The 23,151-nt window shown below is 40.7% G+C and overlaps 1 protein-coding gene and 1 pseudogene across 7 annotated transcripts in view; both read left to right on the forward strand.

Moving 5' to 3' along the window:
* The window catches only part of MTA3 (metastasis associated 1 family member 3), a 158,429-nt gene that overhangs the window by 117,447 nt on the left and 17,831 nt on the right, over positions 1–23,151 (forward strand). For 4 of the 7 annotated variants that reach the window (XM_053924354.1, XM_053924355.1, XM_053924353.2 and 1 more), the window contains exons 10-15: positions 2,940–3,014; positions 4,834–4,892; positions 11,890–12,014; positions 13,202–13,352; positions 14,153–14,379; positions 21,885–21,971. In XM_053924354.1, coding sequence (XP_053780329.1) covers positions 2,940–3,014; positions 4,834–4,892; positions 11,890–12,014; positions 13,202–13,352; positions 14,153–14,379; positions 21,885–21,971 — 724 coding nt within the window. Of the gene's footprint in view, positions 1–2,939; positions 3,015–4,833; positions 4,893–11,889; positions 12,015–13,201; positions 13,354–14,152; positions 14,380–21,884; positions 21,972–23,151 lie in introns of all 7 variants that reach the window. The other 3 variants (XM_053924351.2, XM_053924350.1, XM_053924352.1) reach the window with 3 other exon arrangements.
* Positions 6,856–11,883, forward strand: LOC112297962 (high mobility group protein B2 pseudogene; annotated as a pseudogene).

A 23,151-nucleotide genomic window follows, 5' to 3' on the forward strand; every position in this document is an offset into this window, starting at 1 on the left:
ATTCCTGAATCATTAGAAAACGTGGTGCCATTTCTTCAAATGGGGAGGCCCAAATATACTTTCTCTCTGGTTGATGTTTATTCCTCCTCTGGTTTTAGTCACAATCCAGACTTTATAGCTTGTAGCTTCAAAAATAAATTACAATGCTAAAACCACTACCAGCAGACCTTACAAAGAAATAGAAGGGGAATTGGGGTACAGACAGAAAATAATTACACCAAGCAAGGGCAGAAATACGTATGGCTTCTTTAGTCTTCTTTTTTGTTTCTGAAGTTCATCCTGAGGCCTTCACTGGGATTCAAAGTTGAATTCCCCCACTGTCCTTCTCCCCTCCGTGCCTGTAATAACCGGAATTCTCAGTCTGGTAGGGTGACCCGAACCTTCATTCTTAAGGGCCCTGAGCCCTGGTTAGAAGCAGTGTTTTGTGGGAATAAGTCTTTCATGACTCTGTGGGTGGTACTGCTAGCCAGTGCAGTGCAGGATGCTGAGAGTTTGACGTGCCCGACGTTACCAGGAAGGGTGCCACGTTGGAGACCCAGTGCACTCTGCTCCTTGCAGTTTGGGCACCTGGAGCGATCAGATCAGATTTGGTGAGCGGACATCCACGTGGTGTCACCCGTGTGTGATCTGTCTCCTTGCCTCTGTGTCCACTGTGTTTCTGTGTCCTTTGAGTCATCATTGGTGTGGTTCGGAGGAGAGGCTGACTGATCGCCATGGAGGAGGTAACTTACCCACTTGATATTAATGTGATTCTTCTCTACAGAGGGAGCCCGGGAGTGAGCACGAGGATACAAATATCCCCACACTCAGGCCCATCCTGGTTGTCTGTCCCACAGACCTCTTTTCTAAGCCTCATGGTCACCGACATTCTAAGCTGATTCCTTTCAAGTCCCTGATCGTGGTGACAAGTAAATAACAACTGCCCACCAGTGGGTGTGGATTGCTACTTCTGGCTATCTCCTTCAGCTCAAAGTAGAAAGCCAGGTGTTCACCCCAGTGTCCACCTTCCAAAAGGACCTCTCTCCTTCACTGTGCTTCAGGCCACTCCTGCTTGGGGCTGAAATGTGGTAGCCGCGCCAGTATATCACGCAGAGCCATCTACACAGGCACATTCTTTTTCCTCCTGAACTGACTTGTCACAGGGAACTCCCACGGAGCCATAACTGAGGGCTGAGGGAGAAATGATACCGCATTAGGAGCAGGCACACTGGGCTGGGGCATGTTCTTCACGCGATCGCAACCTTCTCTGCTCCTTGATAAGGGTGTGGTGGTGCTGAGCGCGCCTGACTAGGACTTCATGGCTCACCCCCAGATAAAGTCTGGCTCGTGATGAAGCTCAGGTTACGTGGTCCCTTGGTTTTCTTTCTCAGGCTTCCAGGTAATTACATGTCAGGGGTGATTTCTCACAAGAAGACTTGTTCAGAGATGGAGAGGTTTTAGCTTGCTTAAAACCCTAGGGGCTCTGCCAGTGAGTGTCCTGTGAGGTCTCACCCTCTGAGGTCTGGGCATACTCTTGCAGGCTCCTAAACCGCCCCCCAGAGCCTTCCAGCTCCACTAGATTGCTTGTTGGAGCGGAGAACACTGTTGGCTTTAGTTGCAATGCGAATGCCAGTGACTGTACAGATTTGGGTCCTCCAAGGAGACCACATTTGTAACTACTGCTGGAGTTGCCACCCAGTTAAACTTAAAATAAATTCCGTCTGTTTTCTCTCCAAACCAAATAGGTGGGTGAAATGTGGAGGTGGTAGGAACGGCGTGGGTGTTTTACACGCGATCACAAGCTGCAGTACAGTCTGGAAAGTACTGTTTCTTGACTTTAAATATTTTTTTATTTTTCTGTTACAGTTGGCATACAATGTTGTAACAGTTGCAGGCATAAAATCCATCGATTAGACATTATATAACTTACTACGTTTGGGAAGTGCTGTTTTAACTCTGACCCCAACGGTGCATCAGGCCCAGCTGCATGGGAGTCAGGGTGCTGAGTCACCGATCTGTAAAATCCGCTACTACAGCCGAAGTTGTGAACGCCGTCAGTCACTTTGTGTGAAATATGATGTGCCCCGATTTGCGTCTTGGATGACTACGGGTCTCCCTTTGCAGAGGGACACAGTGAATATATTATTTGGTTGTGGGTCTGACGACTGGGAGCTCATCTGGCCATTTTTGAATAATGAAAAATAACAAAGGTCCTGACGCGTGGCTCAGGGGGTTGGACGTCGTCCTGCAAACCGAAAGGTCATCACTTACTTGATTCCCAGTCAGGACACGAGCCTGAGGTGTGGGCCAGGTCCCCAGTTGGGAGCAAACGAGAGGCAACCGATCAGTGTTTCTCTTGTACATTGATGTTGCTCTCCCTCTCTTCTCCCTTCCTTTCCCCCCTCTAAAAATAAATAACATCTTTGGGGAGAAAAAACAAGCGCAAGCTTTCTATTTTTCCGGTATGAACCACTCTTCGGTTATGTTCTTTTTTCCTCCAGAGATTTAAGTTTTGATTTTATTTACAAGTAAAATAGGTTAAAATAAAGCAGTTTTTAAAAGGATGAAAAGCATACCAGAGACCAAATGACACCCAGTTGTAGCTGACATCTTTGGAAGTAAAAGTAACCGGCTAAATCTATTTAAATGTCATTTCTGAAGTTTGTGTTCCAACTTCTGTATAGCCAGAGAACAACTTCCCTGAGTAAATCATAAAATAGTATCAGTCATAAGGTTTATAATTTTTAACAAAATAGAAGTGAGAAATGACATGTGTTGTATTAGTCTCTAACTGAATGTGACTTGTTTGGGATACCCTTTGCTAAGAATTAATTTCAGTTTCCGTAAACTGAATGAATCTCCCACGTGGATATTTGCCTCATTATTTTACAGGATTGGTTATAAAGGAAAGCAGTTGCTGTAGTAGCTTGTTTTTATCTTCATGTTGAATATTTTTTCAGCTCCCCTGGAAATCATTGACGAGCATCATTGAATATTACTACATGTGGAAAACTACTGACAGATACGTACAGCAGGTAATGTTTTCATATCGTTACCATTGTGATTACATTTAAGCGGACTTTTTGTTTATATTTTAGTATTTCTTGGCAGTCTACTTTATTTTAAATTCGTTTTGTTTGCTTTATGTTTTCTAGACTCTTAGATTGCATGCTTTTTTAGCCTTAAGATGCTGTTCTAAGATTTTAGTCTTATTTTTATTATTTTTTAAAATTCAGAATTTGTTATGATAGCTATTTTGGAAAGATAACAGGGAAAGATACCACTAGAGAGGCAGTATTTTCCTTGCAGGTGCCTGGTGCCTCCCACCTTGGTGAGTTTACTTGAAGGAAATGACCTCAGATTTGATGTTAGCACAAACCTTTTGAACAAGTTACTTTTCCAGTATTGAAAGTTTAGACCGATGCCGTCAACCATACAATCTGAGGGATTTTGAAAGCTCTTTATATGACGTTGGTGTGGATGTATCCCCTACGTCCTTCATCTTACCCGTAGAAGTTAGTCTTGCTAGTTTGATGATTTGGTACTGTACATAAATTGTTATCCAAAAGTATTTCTAAAAGCAGGGAATCATTTGTTTTTGAGTCCTACCCACATGTCCCAAACTGAGGCAATGCTCTCAGTTACTTATTTTGAGCAATACTACTTGGGAAAAAGCGTATTTTCCTGAAGTGACCTCAGTCAATACTTGTTTTTATAGTTTTCTAGTCACATATCAGAAATGGTAAAGAAAGGGGTATATATATTTAGTACAGACATTATATTTCCTAAGTATGTGATTGCATAGTGGCAAGTGTTGGATGTTGTAACAATACATTTTAAGAATCACTGTCTTGTTATAATGAGTCGTTGAGATCGTGAGTAGTGAATGCCAGCCAACCCATGGCTTGCTGAAAGTTTTCCTGTGTCAGCATCGTATATAATTCAAAAAGTGCTTATTTGAAACAATTTAGGTAGAAGTGAAGACCATGTGCTCTGAAAACCCATGTTATTTAAAGCAAAAAGAGTCCCCAAAGGTGGTGGAGATAATGACAACAGGGATGGTTGAAAATACTTGGATAAAATTATTTTCAGAAATTTTAACTTTGTCCCTAGAAGTTTTAAGTTGTCCCCCTAAATGTTTTTGTTCATTCCTCATTAAGAAAACGAGGAGAAATACTTTGGTTTGTCTTATCTTGGATATCTACCATGTATTATTTTCCTTCCCTATTTGCATTCATTATTGTGTTGCTCAGTCTCTGGATCTGACTACATAATCTTTTTCCCATTCCTTTTCTTGCATTTGGCTCCTAATTGGTTCCTAAAATCTGATGTGAGTTCAGCCAAGCTTTAAAGTATACTGCATATCTCCCAACATTTGAGGGTAAATGCTTATTTAATTGTATTTAGAATAGTTACTATCTCTTTCTTTTGCATGGACTTTGAAAACTAATCATCTCTGAATATTTTTCTAAAAGTAAAGATTATGTGTGGGGTTTTTTTTCCTCTCAGAAAAACAAAAAAAGCAATAAGGTAGAAAATAAATTTGAAAAGAGAAAATGGTTACTTACAAGTTCTGTTGATTCACTCATGTGGGGAATGGAGTTGTTCGTTGCTTTATTTTTAAAATCTATGTCTGAAATGTTATTAATGCTTACAGTTCTGTATCTCAGAATCTAGTGACTTTTCTTGCAAATTACTGCTGCTTAATTTTCTTGCAAACTACTACATATCCTAAAGTGGCAATTTTTGAATTTTGCTTTAATATATTATTTTCTTGTGAAATTTTTAAAACCATGAAGTGGTAATAATTATTAGACAGTGTACGTAACATATTTTATCCATCTTTTGAATTAGAAACGTCTAAAAGCTGCAGAAGCTGAGAGTAAACTGAAACAAGTGTATATCCCAACTTAGTAAGTAACAGAATTCTTCTAAAATACTTGTCATGGTATTAATTCTATCAAAACAAAATATGTCATTTGGGGCAGTGTCAACCAAATTTGAATTTCTTTGTGTATCTTATTTTCTTCCACCACAAAGCATGAGACTTGCTTCCCCACCACTACCCTGGTATATTTAGAGAGAAGAATGGCCGGTAGGGGAAACACTGAGCAGACAGCAGAAGGACCAGAGGGAAAGCGGCCCTGTGATGCGCCTGGTCACAGCTGCCGGGGAAGTGTCAGGGAGCTAGCCTGTGACACTCCACTGTTTGAAGCAGATGTGTTTCCGAAAGCTCCCAACTTAGGAAACTTGTCCGTAGTAGAATGGATTTTGTCTGGGCAATGCGCAGTGTCCTTTTGAGGTGTAGTAATTTTCTGTTATTTGCTTGGAAGAATGGTTAGGGAAAGTAAGTAGAATCGGACCTTGTAAATGTTTGATAAATAATGAATATCTTTTGACTGTCTTGGTCTAGCATTCTGTCATTTTCCTTTGGACTTAGAAATCATTGTTATATCAAAATGAATGCCAATTTTCTTTTCACGTGCTGTGTTTTAAATGATTTATAATCCTTTTCTTGGTATCTTTAGAGTTCGATCTTGCATTTGTTCAGGAAAATCTAGTTTATTGAGCAACGTGTGTATAGTGCTATCCTAGGTGTTGGGGGGATTAAAATGAGATTTACTCCCAAGTTCTATGTACTGCTGCAAGATTTCCTCACTCTGTATGAGCTAAGTACAGTTGTTTTGTACTAGACCTTTTATTTACTGAATTTTGATATATTGACATTCTTATATATAGGAGGCCTCGTAGAAAATGAATTGTACTGTTCTTACTAATCTTTTATCTCAAAGCAGATAACATGTAATTTGCAGGGTCCAAAATTTTTATTCAGAGCTGTAATGTCCCTTCTGCAGAATGGTTTCTAATATTTTTGAAAGGTTTATATTTTATTTGATTAATTTATAGAAGAATAACTCCCCAAACAAAACACTGTTGTGACTCGTGTCTTAGATTTTGAAAAGCAAGCACACCAGCTTTCTTGTACTTTACAGTGCTGTCACATTAAAGGAAAAGTATGTTTAACTAGGATTCACCAAGTATTTTCTGTTCTGCATTGCCTTTGGAGCCTTGATCTGAGTCAGAGACTGGCAAACTGTATGTAGTCTGTGGGCCAGATCTGACCTGCTGCCACCTTCTTCTTCCTTCATCCTTCCTTCTTCAGACCCTCATGGGAGGACATTTTCTCCATTGCTTTTAGAAAGAGAGGAGGGGCGGGGGGAGAAACATTGACTGGTTGCCTCTCACATGCTCCCCAACCAGGGATTGAACCTGCAACCTCAGTTTTCTAGTCTTCTAGTCATGTGGAAGGAACAGAACCTGTGACCTTTCAGTATATGGGACAATGCTCCAACCAACTGAGCCACACCGACCAGGGCATCCTCTATGTTTGTTTGTTTGTTTGTGTTTTGTTTTGGGGAGGGGGTTGAAGATTTTATTTATTTATTTTTTAGAGAGGGGAAGAGAGGGAGAGAAACTTCAAATGTGTGGTTGCTTCTTGCGCGCCCCTACTGGGGACCTGGCCTACAACCCAGGCATGTGCCCTGACTGGGAATCGAGTCATTGAACCTTTGGTTTGCAGGCCGGCACTCAGTCCACTGAGCCACACTAGCCAGGGCTGTTTTTTAATAAATAAAACATTATTGGAACAGAGCCAATAATATTCATAAAATATTACATATTTTCCATATTCGTTCCTTTATGTGTTGTCTATGTCTGCTTTAGTGCTATAATTGCAGAGTTCAATGGTTATGATAGAATTATGGTATCACCAAAGCTTAAAATATTTTACTATGCCAACCCCTGATCTAAGTGAGTGATTTTTGGAGCTTAAAACAGTTTTTAAAAATACTTCATAAAGAAGTTATGTAAACCATGTACATCAGTAGAATATATGAAGCTGCATTATTGAGTTGGATAAGAATTTGAGTCCTTTGAAGAACTTCCCAGTTAACTCTGAAATAGAATGTTTAAGAACAAATAATATATCAAGAATGATTTTATACTATCAGTCTTTTGAGCCTGGCAGTTTCCTCTGTGCAGAGAACTCAGCTCAATACTAGAGGTAGAAAGGTTAAGAAGACGGGCTACGTTCTGGTATCCGGAGGAAGATGCCGAACAGCTTGCCGCCCAGTGTGACAAGTTCTAAGAGGGAGGAACAGCTCTTCTCTGGCTGGCATGGTAGGCAAGGGCCAGGGGTTTATCCATCTGATGAAGAGCGGAAATGGATTTTAAGCAAGGAAGTATTATGATCAAGTTTATACTTTAAGATCACTGGCTGTATTTTGGAGAATGGTTTGGGGAAGGGAGTAAGAGTGGATGTAAGGAGACCAGTTGTGAAGTTTTGGGGGAGGAAAGATGGTAGTAAGTTGACCTAGAGTTGTGGCCCTGGAGCTCTGCCTGGGGGTGATTGACTAGCGTTTTAGGAGTAGAGGGCCCATGTCAGGGTCGAGTGCCAGGTTTCTGCTAGCACAGCTGTGTGGATTGCTGTGCTTTTCACCAAGCTAAGAAACTGTGGCAGAGAACCAGATCAGGTCGTTCTGAGTTTGTTGCGTCCATAAAGAGATGTTGAATATATTGTCAGATATATTGGTCTTAAACTCAGGGGGAAGTTCTGGACTATAGATACAAAGTTGAGCTTCATCAGCACATAAAACTGATGAAGCTCAACTTTGTATACTTAATACTGTGTTTTAAACCATGGATGAGATTTCTTAGGAGGAGCAATAAGAAAAAAGCTCCTTGGACCAAGCTTAAATCATGTATTTATATTATCAGATAAAGTATGAAAGCTGTAAAAGGATGGTAAGGTGAGTGCATTATCATCAAAGCTGAGAGAGGAATGTGTTTCAAGGAAGGGAAGAGATTAGCAGTGTCAGATGCTGGTGAAAATTAGCCAGGGAATTGAGCCACATGGAGGTCCTCGGTGATCTTTAATGTAGCGGTGAGGACTGCAGGTGAGCCAGGAAGCTGCGGATAGTGAAGATTTGCAGCTCTCAAGAAACCTGGCTGGAAATGACAGTCAAGAGAGAGCTCTTGGCTTTGCAGAGTAGGTTGGGGTGGAGAAACACGAGAGTTTTGAAAATAGGAGAAATATGTTACATGTTAGTGAGGAGGGTCCAGGAAAGGGAATCAAGAGGACGGGAGGGGTGGGACCTGGAGCACAGATGCAGGGAGGCGGGATTTGAGATTAGATAAAAGAAGGGCAGTTTCATGTACTATGGCTTTGAAACCTTTTTCATGTTTGGCTTAGAGTGAAAGTTTATTCAGATGGTCACATTAGCATCAATCATTTCTCCCCTGAGAATTAATCTGTAGGTTCTTGGTTTTGCAAAACATAGTTTAAGTGATTCACATGTCTTTATTCAGTCTTTGCACACTTGTTTTCCTTTTGTAATTATTATAATATTAAGGTCAGTGGTTTATTCAGTCAAGTAACTTTCTAGATTCAGGTGAACAGATAAAGTTGTATTCACTCTTATTTTTTCCAGATAGCTCAACTGTGAATTTGTATTAGCTCTTTTTCTCCACATATATTTAACCACAGGTTAAATGTTGGAAATTTTTATATTTTGGGGAGGTCATTTAATTGCAAAGAGTGAGCATGTCTATCTATCTATAGCAGATTTTTAAAAATCAGAAATATTATTATATCCCTTGGAAATTTTAGTCATTCTAAATCACCACTTTTCATTTTGTACATTTCCAAATGAAAACTATAAGGAGAGAAATACTTTTTTGGGGGGCTTAAAATGTGTTTTTAAAACCAATTCGTCTTCAAAGCACATTGCTGGCACAGGTTAGAAATGTAAATAATAGCCCTTTGTGTAGAATGTGGACCTCAGAGTGCTCAGAGATCAAATGATTTCATCTGGGGGTGGTGGAGGTTTTTCACCAAGAGTTACAGTAACAAAGCCAGGAAGAAATCTTAATTTGCCACCAGGCCAGGTTTACGTACTAGGCTTTTGCTGGTAATTGGGACTGTGGGAATGCGATGTGGCAAAGAGGACCCTTCTGAGCCAACTCTGTGTTGAAACTCCAAGTGTCTTTACAGTAGTGATCTTTCATTACTTTAGTCACCATGGAAGATAGAAGCATTCAGCATTTAGTCTTTCAGCATTTATTTCTCTCAAATAAACATGAAAACTCCTTTGGGTCAGGCACTGAACAAATGCATCTTAAATGAGTTATGAGTTTATTGAGGGCATACTATGTACACCTGTGCAGTATTGGGTTGGCCAAAAAGTTTCTTTGGTTTTTTCTGTAAGGTAGCTCTAGTAGCACTTAGTTGCCTTTAACTTCGTTTGAAACAATTTTGTTAGATTGCATTGTGACAGCTGTCATATCAGCGTGCATTTAAAAAAAAAAACATCAAGGAGAAACCAGTTCACGCCGGAGCCCAGCGAGGGAAGCGCCTCGGCAGGAGCCTGCTGCTGGGTGGGACGCTGAGGAAAGCCTACCACCAGGTAGACGCCGTCCATCACCATGGCTAAAGGCAACCCCAACAAGCCGAGGGGCAAGATGTCCTCGTACGCTGTGCAGACCTGCCGGGAGGAGCACAAGAAGAAACACCCGGACTCGTCCATGAACTTTTCTGAATTCTCCAAGAAATGCTCGGAGAGATGGAAGACCATGTCTGCAAAGGAGAAGTCAAAGTTCGAAGATATGGCAAAGAGTGACAAAGCTCGCTGAGACAGGGAGATGAAAAACTATGTTCCTCCCAAAGGTGATAAGAAGGGAAAGAAGAAAGATCCCAATGCTCCTAAAAGACCTCCGTCTTCTTCCTGTTTTGCTCTGAACATCGCCCAAAGATCAAAAGTGAACACCCTGGTTTATCCATTGGGGATACTGCAAAAAAATTGGGTGAAATGTGGTCTGAACAGTCAGCCAAAGATAAGCAACCATATGAACAAAAAGCAGCTAAGCTAAAGGAGAAGTACAAAAAGGATATTGCTGCATACCGTGCCAAAGGCAGAAGTGAAGTGGGAAAGAAGGGACCCGGCAGGCCAGCAGGCTCAAAGAAGAAGAACGAACCAGAAGATGAGGAGGAGGAAGAAGAGGAAGAGGATTAGGAGGAGGAAGAGGATGAAGATGAAGAATAAAAGGCTATCCTGTAATGATGCGTATGGAGTATGTGTGTGCTCAGGCATTTGTTTTGCTAAGAATGTGAATTCAAGTGCAGCTCAATATTAGCTTCAGTATAAAAACTGTACAGATTTTTGTATAGCTGGTAAGATTCTATGTAGAGAAAATACTTTTTTCAAAATGCAGGTTGTAGCTTTTTGAGGGGCTACTACAGTTAGATTTTTAAGGCTTTGGATGTTAAATGTTTCTAAATATTTAATGGTTTCTTTAATTTCTTGACTTGTGTATGGTAGCACAGCAAACTCATAGGAATTAGTATCAATAGTAAATTTTGGGTTTTTTAGAATGTTGCATTTTGTTTTATAAAAAAATTCTGTAATAAAATTATGTATATTATCTCTAAAAAAAACCCCCATCAAAATTGGTGAATTTTTGAGTAGCCATTTTAATATTGAAGATGGAAGAAACTACCCAACATTTTTGGGCATGTTATGCTTTATTATTTCAAGAAAGGTAAAAGCACAACTGAAACACCGAAAAAGAACTGTGCAGCGTATGGAGAAGGGGCTGTGACTGATCGAACGTGTCAGAAGTGGTTTGTGAAGCTTCATGCTGCAGACTCACTGGATGATGCTCCACAGTCAGGCAGACCAGTTGAAGTTGGTAGTGGTGAAATCAAGACATTAATTGAGAACAGTCCACATTATACCACGCAGGAGATAGCTGACATACTCAAAACATCCACATCAATAAAGTAATTGGTGAAAATGAAAAATGTGCCTTTCATTTTTCAGAAAAAACCCTACAGACTTTTTGGCCAACCCAATATTATCAGGCGTGGCTCGTGAGCAGGGGAGTTAGCCTACCCTAGGTGGGGACAAGTTAGCCATGTGTACACAGCAAGCACGCGGGTAACCCGGGCTCCATGTTTCTGGGGAAGTGTGGCCTTTGGGAAATTTGCATGTACAGTTCTGATAGATGTCACCTTTTTCCTCCTAAAATTTTTTTCTTGAAGACAAAAACCTCAAAATACATTTATTGGTTTTTCTAATTTTCAATGCTGTGTAGTCTTCCTCAAAGAAGTTCAGACATAACAGAAATTATCATCACGGGCAGTTAGGAGCTCCTGAAGTGCTGGCTTGCCTCTGGAGGCGCCTGTGGGCACCCAGCGTGTGTGTGGGACGGGCTGCTTTTGTGCAGTCCCCTCGAGAGTCGGCAGGAGCGGCTCAGGGGTGTTCTCTGGACACGGCACATCACCTTTGGCTAAATTTATGTGATCCATAAAAGTATTTTATTTTCTCAGGAGAATTTGTGATATCTGATAAAGCTTAGTAACCTATATCTTCAAAAGCATCCGATGGTGTCCTAAAGAAATTGTATTTGGGTGGAGAAGAGATACGGCTGTATTAATTTTGTGTCAGGCATAAGAGATTGGTTTGTATATAGCCTTGTTTTGTAAAGATGATGGTTTGGCTTCACTTTTTTTTTTTTAATTTTAATTTTTGATTTTAGGGGGCAAGGGAGGGAGAAAGGGAGAGAAACCTTGATTGGCTGCCTCTGTATGCACCCTGACTGGGGACGGACCCCACAACCCAGGCATGTGCCCTGACCAGAATCAAATGGGCGACCTGTTGGTCTGCTGGCTGGTGTCCAACCAACTGAGCTACACCAGCTGGTCTGGGTTCACTCTTCCAGTGTATTTCTTCTTTATCAGACATCAAATGTGTTTATGTGTAGATCATATAAATCAGTAATTAAATGTAGGGCCTTCTGCCTTGTTTTTTGTACAAGTCATTTTTATGACCTTACTTTACATTTCATTGAAAGCAGCAAACCAAATCCCAACCAAATATCTACCAGCAATGGCAAACCTGGTGCTGTGAATGGAGCCGTGGGGACCACGTTCCAGCCGCAGAACCCCCTCTTAGGCCGTGCCTGTGAGAGCTGCTACGGTGAGTGTCTTCCAGCAGAGCTTTATTTTCTCACTTGAGGCCTGTCTCCAGTGACGTGCAGGCAGCTGTGCTGGCGCTGGTGGGTGGGAGGTATGCGAGGCCAGCACTGCGTGGAGGGCAGGATATTGTAGCCTTGGAGTGAATAGATGCCCATCCTTCCCTTCCGCCCGGACACTGAGTGCTTAAGTATTGGGTTTCCTTTGGTTTGTGTCTCAGAGGTCCTGTGTTTGTGAGTATCCACAGACGGCATTGTTAGCTAAGCTGCATTCAGAGTTGTTAATTAGCTGTGTGCAAACCATGGTCCCGTGAAATATATCAGATCCCCTTTAGGAGTTTCTTACTGTACTTTGACAAATTAAAGGCTCCACATAATTCTGTAGGAGACATCTGTGTGTGGTCCTCAGACTAGATTCCCTCACAGGAGAGGTTTGGGAGATGATGCTATTCTGTGGTATTTGCTTTTGGCTTCAGGGTCCCAATTTTTTTAAAAAAATTTTCCTTTATTTTTTAGAGATAGGGGAAGGGAGGGAGAGAGACTTCGGATCAGTTGCCTCTCACATGTGCTCTGACTGGGGACCAAACCTGCAACCTAGGCGTGTGCCCTGACCAGGAATCGAACCTGTGACCTTTTGGTTTATGAGAGATACGCCAACCAACTGAGCCCCACCAGCTATGGCTTAGGGTCCCAATTTATTCATCCATGTCTAAAACCTACCAGAGGCTGGCAGAGACAAAAACTAGGCACTAAGTAGATGTTTAATAACCATTAGTTCTCTTCCCTCTCCCATTCCAGGATACTTTGGTTGGAAGAAACATAGATAATAATGTCACCAATACCTCATTAAGAGATTATGTTCTTGTTTGTAATTTTAAATAAACATAAAAAATATATCAACTATGTACAATGTACATAGTTGTACATTTCATTTTACTAACACTATATATATATAGAGAGAGGGAGAGAGGTGTATATGTGTATATATATATGTGGTTTTTAATGAATTCTGAGTCTTGAAAACTATAGGTATGTATTAGACTTTTATGTTTGGCTTGTAAGGTGGGGAAAGAAATAAAATTGTAAACTGAAAGAAGATTTGGAATACTTTTTGGAAATATTCGATTGTGTATATCGATGTTACAAATTCTATAGCATCCCTTATTTTTTCTTCCTCTTCCTGCATCTTTAGCTACACAGTCTCATCAGTGGTATTCTTGGGGCCCACCTAATATGCAGTGCAGACTGTGTGCAACCTGTTGGCTCTACTGGAAAAAATACGGGGGCCTGAAAATGCCCACCCAGGCAGAAGAGGAGAAGCTGTCTCCCAGCCCACCTACGGAGGTACGTGAGCATAGCCCTTGTGGGTTTCAGTGCCTGCGTCAGTCCTTGAAAACAAAGTTACAGTGTTAGACAATTGAAAAGCAAACAATGCTATTTTTATAGCTAAACAAAGCACCACAATATTCAGGGTGGGTGTGGAGAGAGGGGCAGGGACAAATCACATCTTTTCAGATATTCAAAATATTTGTCTTGTGAGATTACCAAGACAAAAGAACAATGTGTGTAGGAGGCCTTAGTATAAGTAGAGCGTTACTGAAAATCTGTCTTATTACATAAAGTAACAAATTGAACATTTATTCTATTCCTGGGCGCTCCTAGGAGGCACAAGGAGGTGTGGACTTAATCTTGAGGTGAACAGCCGTTGAAATATGATTCAGTATCATTCTCTTAGCAGATATCAAGCACCCAGGTCTGCCAGAGGGAGACTGTTCTATTTGAGCATTAACAGGATCTCAGGAGTCCTTCAATATTTAAAACACCCCCCCCCCCCCCCCCCCCCCGCACACACACACAATCTCATTAACCCACTGGCGTGAACATAGTTTTGGATTGTTAGGGTCAATTTAAAAATAAAAGTGTAGGATCACACAGATGCCCACCCCCGACTCCAAACCCAGTTTTCTTCCTATGTCCCCACCTTCTTTCCAGAAGTACACACTTTTTAATTCTTCAGGGCAGCGTATTAAGTTATAGATGCTTCAGTGGCAGATTTAAAAACTGCACTTTTCCTTGAGCATAATGCAGACAGCACTGCCCTTGCCCAGCTCTGTTCTTTACGTGTTTGTTGGTGTCTGATCCTGCAGGACCCCCGTGTTCGAAGCCACATGTCCCGCCAGGCCATGCAGGGGATGCCGGTCCGGAACACTGGGAGCCCAAAGTCTGCTGTGAAGACCCGCCAGGCTTTCTTCCTTCACACTACGTATTTCACAAAATTTGCTCGTCAGGTCTGCAAAAATACCCTCCGGCTGCGGCAGGCAGCGAGACGGCCGTTTGTTCCTATTAATTATGCTGCCATTAGGGCAGAATGTAAGATGCTTTTAAATTCTTAACCTTATGTGTTGTGCTTCTGACCATTTTCTCTCTTTCCCTCTCTCTCTTTTTTGTTTTGTTTTTGTTTTTGTTTGCAATAAACTTAAGTTCTTGTGTACAGCCTTTTATTTGGTTTATTTTTTTAACATTGTTTTTGTCTGCTGCCATTTGTATCATGCCAACCTGAAAAGAAAACATTAAAACCTGCAGCCTTTATGAGAGAGTAGTGTTTAGCCAAAGAGTGGTGGGAGGTGGTCCTAGGCAGCGGGCCTTTATGATGGGATTGCCGTGGTAGCTCTGACTGAGGCACTTTCACCTGGAAGGTAGTGCCTCTGCATAATCCCCAGGGTGGTGGTGCAGGGAGACTCCGTAACCGGGACACGCGGTCCAGTCTTACATGAGTTCATTAGGTTTGAATAAAATTTGCCGGTTTACACTAATGAAAAATCGTATGTCTTTGTATAAACCATGTTTTCCCTTGGACCTTCTACAGTTATACAATATTTTGGAAGTTCACAGTGCGTTATAACAAATGCTAGATTTCTTAGAAGAGTTAGAAATTTATAAATGAATTTTAAAGTCTTCTAGGTGAATTTTCCGAAAGCACACATTTAGTTTCTACAAGCGAGTGTCCAGATTGTGGTTGAGCACCCTTCCTGTTTGTGCAGTTCAGTCTCCATTTCACAGTCATGCACCCTCTGTGGACCACGTAACATTTCCATGGCTTTAGTGCTCATTTGCAGTGCGTTCAGTCTTGCTTATCTTTCTTTCTTCTTCTGGTTTTTTTTTTTTTTTTTTGAAGGTCATATGTGCCAATGAATTGTGGACTGTTCTGTTATTACCATGTGCCCCTAAGTTGCATGTTAGCTCTGACTCCAGGCGTGCCGCTTTCAGTCGCATGCCTGGCTGGCATGTTTGAGCCATGCAATTCTTTCCCTGTAAAGGATGAGAAAACCCGCCACCTGGCTGAGATAGAAATCCTAAGGATAGTCGGTAGATGCTTTTTCTTTATCTGTGAGATAAGAAAGGTCTTATTACAAGATGTTCCATTTTGATTTAAAGAGGGTATCTGTAAAAGGAGTAATGATCGAAATACATTTTGTTCCTAAAGATAGTTTTCAGCAGAACAGTTGAATGGCTTTAAATCTTAAAGGATTTATAAGAAGAGAACAAAAGTGCTTTGTGAAGGGAGTGGAAATTGGTAGTAACTTCTGAGTCCCATAGAGGGAAAATTCAGCTACATTAGATCCAAGTATATTTGAGAAGTTAGGCTTGTATTGAGGTTTTCTGCCAGCATATCTAAGTTTATGGATTAATGCTGTTTTTACTTTTTAAAATCCCTTTTAAAGAGCTGGAATATTTATATCCATCTAAACTGCTTAACTGATTTAAAACACTTACTTTTATATATAATTTCTTAAATAAAAAGAACAACATTTTGAGAAAGAAAATGAATGAAATTCTTCCATTAAAATCTGCTGGGATCCAGTATCATCTTTGTTCCTATGAATGGAAAAGAAACCATCACCAACTAAATTGGCTGCTGAGGAAGCTTTTGCTTCCCGGGGCTCTTCTGTTCATTTCTCAGTGAATTTGTAAATTGTATTTACTTTGATTATTCAGGGAAGTGTAACTTTCTGTAACCTCATTTTAATTTTTTCCCCTCAATTGAAAGGCCATGCTACTTGGGAAAAAAAAAAAAAGACAAGATTAAATTACCTGTATTCTATTTCCACAAACATAGATACAGTAATAATAAAAGAACAGCCATTTATTGTGATGAAATTCAAGGAACGTTTTATTTTGTATTTAGCTTCATTGGTTGAGTTACATACAGAATTGCATTCTCAGAACAATTAATTTTACCTCAAGATTTAAAATTATAAAGCTCCAGCAGGCATCTACTCAGTTTTTCTTTTTTTTTTTTTTTTCCAGACAAGCAAATAGTGAACTCTTCATAGCATTTAATTGATTCTTACATTATCATCTCCCTTCTTATGTGTGTCTTATTGCTGCCTCCTCAGTAGGTCCCTTGATCGTGGCTTGTTAGTGAGAAGATTAGGTGTTAATAACCTGATTCTGTAGCAGCCACGCCTCTGGTCCAGTGAGAATGTATGTGTTTTTCTGGGTAAGCTTTTCTGGTTTCCCCAGTGGTGACCCTGTCCCTCCCCGCAAAAGTTAAGAATCACTGTGGTGCAGTATGAATGTACTTTTCGACGAGGTAAAGGGTTGTATCCGAAGATACTGCTACACTAAGAGCTGCAGTTAATGCATTTTAGAGTACTTCATCGTCATACTGGGAAAGGAAAATAGTTTCCCTGTGACTTTGCATCTCTTCCTCTTATATATAAGCACTGTAAACGTTTATCCGTCAGCAGCACCGTCAGAACTAGTACAGCCAGAACTTATGGGGTGACAGACTGCATAAGACTGAAGAAGTGGGGGCTAAGGAGGAAAGCCCTTAGTTAGATGGGGGAGAGCACACTCATAACTATGAGTTCTTTACTTAAAAGTTAATCCTCGTTTAGAGGAAAGTTTTGGTTGGTTACAGCAACTCTCACTGTCTTTATTTTCATTAAGAAACTGGTATTAAGGAGTACAACATAGTAAAAAGGGGAATCTGTTTGCATGTGTGTAAAGTATCCCAAGGAAACATAGGAGGTAGAATCTGTGGGAAGGGAAACTGGGAAGCTGAGGGAAGGGTGTTGGAAAGGAGACTTAACACTCACTGTTCATCCTTAGACTTTCAATTTTGAACCATGGGTGTATATATTTCCTATTTTAAATAGTTTAAAAACAAATAAATAGTATGACGAACATGTTTTAAAATGTATGGGATATATAGAAAATGATTTTTTAAAACTACTTTTTCCAAGTAACTATTCATTTTAATAATATACCTTTGTGCGTTAAGTACATAAGTCCATGCCAAAAATTACTAACATCGGTAGAATACCTGAGCCAATTCTTCCATATAGATAGTGCTCACTTAAAATGCACTGGTAGACCCAGAACCAAGCATTGCACAAAATACCGTGTCCTTGACAAGATCTGTGGACTGACAGCATGGATGTAGCAGCATCTACTTGCAGACAGCCTGTCCCTTCTCCCCCGTGACACCCCTCCCCTCAGTGAAAAAGCCAGGATAGGATCGTGGGGTTCTTGCTCTGTTAACTGCCATCAGACATTGCTACCGAGTTACCAGGCGGTTTCACCAAAGATCAGTAAATCACCCAATACCGGATGAGCTCAGGGTTACTATTTGAGATTCAGGATCCTCGGAAACGGAGGAAGTAGGTGCATTAGGTGCATTAGCAGCATTCTGTAGATGAAGCCGGGTCCTAACGGGGACCGCTTGCCTGGGGCGATAAGCGGTTTCTGAGTTGCTGCCACAGCTGGCTAGAATGACAGCAGCATTCCCCGGTATGAAGTTCTTCAAGAGGCACCTGGAGCCATTTTTTTAGTTTTCTGTTCAAAGATTCTAATTCAACTTGGAAGTATCCCAAGGCCCCATATTCATAAGAAATTTGTTAATGTATTCACTGAGTTTTTCTAGAGATGTATCAGCAAAAGTTAATAATAATTGTATGAACTTTTGTGTAATTTTAAGAACTAACATTAGGAAAGAACAGTCTTTTATTATTTCGGTATTTTGGGTAATTTGTTTTTGGAGGGCCACACCAAATTTTTCTAAAGATGCAAAAGCGGTTACAAATCTTACTGCCACTCCCACCTTTGGACGTGGCCGCCGTCACCAGTGTCTACAGTCCCCAGAGGTAGTCTGGGTTACGTTTTTTAAAAAATAAAGGAGGTTCATCTAAATTAATTTCTTAAAAGCTAAATTAGGTTAATCTAAGGATTTTTAGGTTATTTCCAATCATTTTCTAAGTAATACTGCAACAAATGTCCCCATATAGATATCTCATCCTGGTGTGTGAAATGTGAACCTATCTTATAGGATAGATTCCTCAAAGTAAACCATTTGGTTCAAGGAACATGCGTTTTGAATTTTGATAGCTGCTGCGCAGGTGCCCTGTTCAGACAAGTACAATTCCCACCACCTCCACCGTGTCTAGAGTTGCCTGTGTCTCTGGGAGCTTGCCAGCAGTGTTGCCCTTGACTAGCTGACAGGTGACGTGTGAGTTACATTACCTCGCATTTCTCTGCATTTCTCTTTTCGAGTGAAGTAGACATCTTTGCGTATATTTGAAAACCATGTGCATTCCTTTTCTGTCGACTGTTTTTGGCCCTCGCCTGTTTTCTGTTGGGTAAAAGTCTTAATGACTTGTGGGAACTTTTTATATTACAAGGAAATGAGCTCTTCATCTGTGATATGTGATGCAAATATTTCCCCATTTTGTCTTTGACTTTGTTTATGATGAACTTGCCCAATTTTTTAATTATTTTTTAATGGCTCCTGGGTTTTGTGTCTTGTTTAGAAATGCCTCCACATTCCCTAAAAGAAAATTCTGTGCATAGTTTTATTTTGACAGTGATTTTGAAAGCCCACATGAGATGTTTTTGTGAAGTTTAATTCAGTGTTTACTTTTTGCAGTTTTTTACTTACCCTCCTAATATTTCCAAAGCAGTTTTAAAAAATGACCGTGAGTTGCAATGAAAGGAAGGGTGTTTTTTCAGGCTTACTTCGAGATGTAGATCAAGTTCTTGGAAGCCAATGAACTGGGCCTTGTGTTCAGTCAAGTAGCATGAGTGAGATGCAGATGTTCTCCCTCCCTCTGGGCAGATTTCAGTTCCTTCCAGGTTCTTGGGCATTTCTCAGGTTGCTTTCTTTATCTGTGCCCTTTTAATGCACACCAGCGAAGGGTCTCTGTTTAAATAGCTAAGTGAATAATTTGGGAGTAAGGACTGACAAGTGGCACCACTGGCCTGGTCTTGAGAGCAGACCAAGGTCCTATTTAACCAACCAAGTGTGGACCTGATAATCCTGTTTATGATCATTCCCTCGGGGTGGGATGTGTTTCTACCATTTGTATATCACTGGCTGCAATTTTTATGTTAAACAGTGATGAGGTAGTCTTAGCACTGTTCCTCCCAATTTCTTCATAGTTGAGATTGATCATCAGTGTCATCATTTGCTGATTTTAAAATATAACGAGGATGGCCCTGACTGGTGTGGCTCAGTTGCTTGGAGCATCGTCCAGTCACCCAAAGGTTGCAGTTCGATCCCCGATCCAGGCACTTAGATGCCCCATCCGGGTGCGTATGGGAGGCAGCCAGCATCTCTTGCATTGATGTTTCTCTCTCTCTCCCTTCTTCTCTCCTTTTCTCTTTAAAATCAATGAAAAAATAAATGTCCTCAGGTGAGGATAAATATTTAAGAAAAAAATATATATAATGAGGATTAGTGAAATATGGATCCTTCTAAAGAGTTTTGCTCCCCCACTCAGGTGCTTTGTAAATTGTTACTTGAAACATCACATAATTACCCCAACTAATTGAATGCAAAATTAAAAACATTAGTTTAAAATGAAATGTCTTTGGGTATTGTGTTGGTGACCCCTTTGACGGGTTTGTTGATCTCGTCAAGTGATGGTTATGTGACAGTCCGTCGATCGCAGCTGCGCTGGCAGGTTTCCTTTGAGCCTCACAGACTGGAGCAGAGCTAATCTAATCACCAGTAATGCTGCGATTGCCTTCGTCCAGAACACTGAGGAAATAACCAAGATGGTTCACTCAAGCTTTATTTTATTAATAGGAGGGAGAGAAATTTCTCCTGTCCTCATCCCAAGTAGAACTTGAATTTTAGATGAATGAATAATATTGAGGAGGAATTATTATTTAGTATTAGCTCAGTAATTTGACAGGTGTTTGGTCCTTGCAGGATTTAGGCTGCTTTTTAATGTCTATTCAGATTACTCATCCAAAATACGCTTGTTATATTTCCACCTGTATCTTCACTATCACTCAACAACAGGCAAAAAGCTTCATAACTTCGTAATTTTTTTCCCCTAAAGGAAATCAGCTGAACAGGAGGAAAAGAGTGGGGATCATTATAGTTGTCAGTGGTTGAATAATAATTAGCCAATGTTTAGAATACATATTCAGGTTCCTATTATCTGAGGATCTCTGTTGTATGTACTTTACTTTAATATTTTAATAAGTGTTATTTTCCCACCTTTTTCTGTTTAATAGTTATGAGAAAAAAGAGTTTCCTAGGGGAAAGGACTAGAGCTGATGAAAATGTTAATTTTTAACTTATTATTTGAGATTCCAGATTGAATTGTACATTTTATTTTATTTTTTAAACTTATTATCACCCGAGGATACACTTACTGATTTTAGAGAGAGAGAAACATCCACGTGAGAGGGAAACCTTTATCGGTTGCCTCCCATACTCACCCCAACCAGGCACTGGATCTACAACCTCGGTATGTGCCCCAAGAGGGAGTTGAACCTGCAGCCTTTCAGTGCGTGGGACCATGCTCCAACCAACCGAGCCACAGGGGCCAGGGCTTGAATTGCATGTTTTAGTAGTCAGAGAATTCCGATGGATGTCAAAGGACATTTCTTGTACATACACCTAGAAATGTGGTCTCAGGCTGTGAAAGAACAATTCTCTAGTTATCAAAAAGCCTGTAGCACATTCTTGTGCAATATTTGAAGGTAGCAAAAGGCATAGACATAGTTAAGCTTTATGACAACATCAGCAAGTTTAAAAAACTTCAGTACACATCTTTTTTTTGTCCCTTCAAGCTCTTAGTTTGTAACAACTCCGGTAGGACAGGCGGCCCTGTTCCACATCTACCCTTCTGTCCTAATGACGGCTGATTAAAATGCAGAGGATGTCTGTGCCGTGTGCTTTATTTTTCTCTGTCTGAAATCTCTTCTGGTAGGGTGTGAGGAGTATGATGTGAGCTTTTATCACCTAATACCCAACTGACTGATTCTGTTGGATGAAATACTCTGCATACAAGTGACCTTTTAAATCTCTGCACTAACGACGTCATGGTAGGATGTGAAGGCTGGAAAACCGGCGATAAAACCAAACGACCTATGTTTACCCTTGTGAGGCTGTCATTTAATGAAACTGCGTGTCACCGAGCTAGATGAGGACTCCCCAGTGGAAAACCACTCCACCTAGGTCAGGGGTGGCCCAATGGGTTACCTTTGTCAGCTGTCACTTTTGTCTTCCATGCCAGATTAATACTATGTTAGGATTGATTCAGCCTCGTATTCCATGGGAAATTTTCCCTTTAATGTAGAAAAGCCATGGCTAGAAAGGAGACATATTTCCACTGCTTTTCAGAGGGGCGCATGCAGGGATCGCGTGCGTAAGGTGCGTATTAGCTGCGCTCATGCTTTCAAACAGGTGTTCTCCAGGTAAATGCCTCATTCAGTAATTTGGAACCAGAAACGCGAAAGGAAATCACACAGGCATCTGGTGCATGCCCCGCACTCGCACCTGTCGTGTCTGCAGCATGCGCAGTGTGGGACGAGAAATCCGCCTCATGGGTTGTCTCCGTGTTTCTTTCTCTTCTCAGATGCAGACAGACATGCCGACCTCTCGGGAAGTCCGCTGAAAAGCAAAAGCACTAGGAAGCCTTTGGCATGCATCATTGGGTATCTAGGTGGGTATTTTCTGATAGCGGGAAAACTCAACAGTTTCTGTATCTTACAAATATTTGGCTATTCTGAACCAAATTCAAGCCTTTCAAATAGCTGAGGTGGGATACCTTGGTATGTGTAGTCAGTTATTTTTTAGAAACTTTTATTTTTATTCCCCGAACACACCCAACATACACAATTATGGATATGTTTACTTTTACCAAAAAAATCATTGAGTAAAAATGTAGTGCATATTTATGGATATAAATACAGATTAAATTAAAATAAGAGTCATTAAATTATTAGAGAATAAACAGTCTTAATATTTTGATTTAGATCCTCCAGTATTTCTAACCCACTTACCCCTTCCCTTAAATAGAAAAGGATTTCTTTATCTACTTTTTTTGTAAAGTAAAACTTATTTTTAACCAACCTTTAAAAAATACATAGTTCTGATGTGCCAGTTGAGGTTACTTTGAAAGAGTATTTGTGTTACTTTCTGAAAGTTGCCAAATATGATGGTTCCATTTACATGTTGAAATAATTAACAACAGTATAAAAAGATGACTTGGCACTAACCTCTTTTTTTTTTTTTTTGGCAAAGCTTCCTGATACACCTAGAAGCTCTAATGGCATTTTGTTGCGTTGCTTATATTCTTGCCTTTTCACTTTCCCAGTAAAAGTGAGATATGTAGTCAAAGTTGCACTGAGCCTTATTACTCTGTCAGAATTTATAGTTAGGAAGCATTCAAACTTGAGACATCCAGTCTTTTCAGAATCAAAGCATAGCCTTGAGCTTGGTATATTATCTGGTCCTCACCAGAGCATGCTCGGAGTCGGAAGCTCACAGCTTCCTCTTTGATGTTAGTCTGCCACCTTATTTCCTGCTTCATTCCTCAGGGACTGAAGAGTTGCTTTGAGAGCCCCTGAAAACATCACATGGTTATCATAGACATGACCTAGGTCATAGTGGTTAGGTCCTTGAGGTTTGCTATCTGTCTGCCCTTGCAGGACCTCATCCTAGAAGCCCCTTCCCACCTGCGAGGGACAGTTTTTGATCTTAAAAAAATAGAATATAGCATTGCACCTTAGTCAGCCGTCCCACAGGCCATTGTGTATTCCCCCTGGGGGTAAGCTGGCCTCCATCCGCACCAGACATGCGCCAAGCTGTGCTGTCCTGCTAGCTGAACCACAACCCTACAG

This window comes from Desmodus rotundus, chromosome 5 (assembly GCF_022682495.2).
Source record: "Desmodus rotundus isolate HL8 chromosome 5, HLdesRot8A.1, whole genome shotgun sequence".
NCBI lineage: Eukaryota > Metazoa > Chordata > Mammalia > Chiroptera > Phyllostomidae > Desmodus > Desmodus rotundus.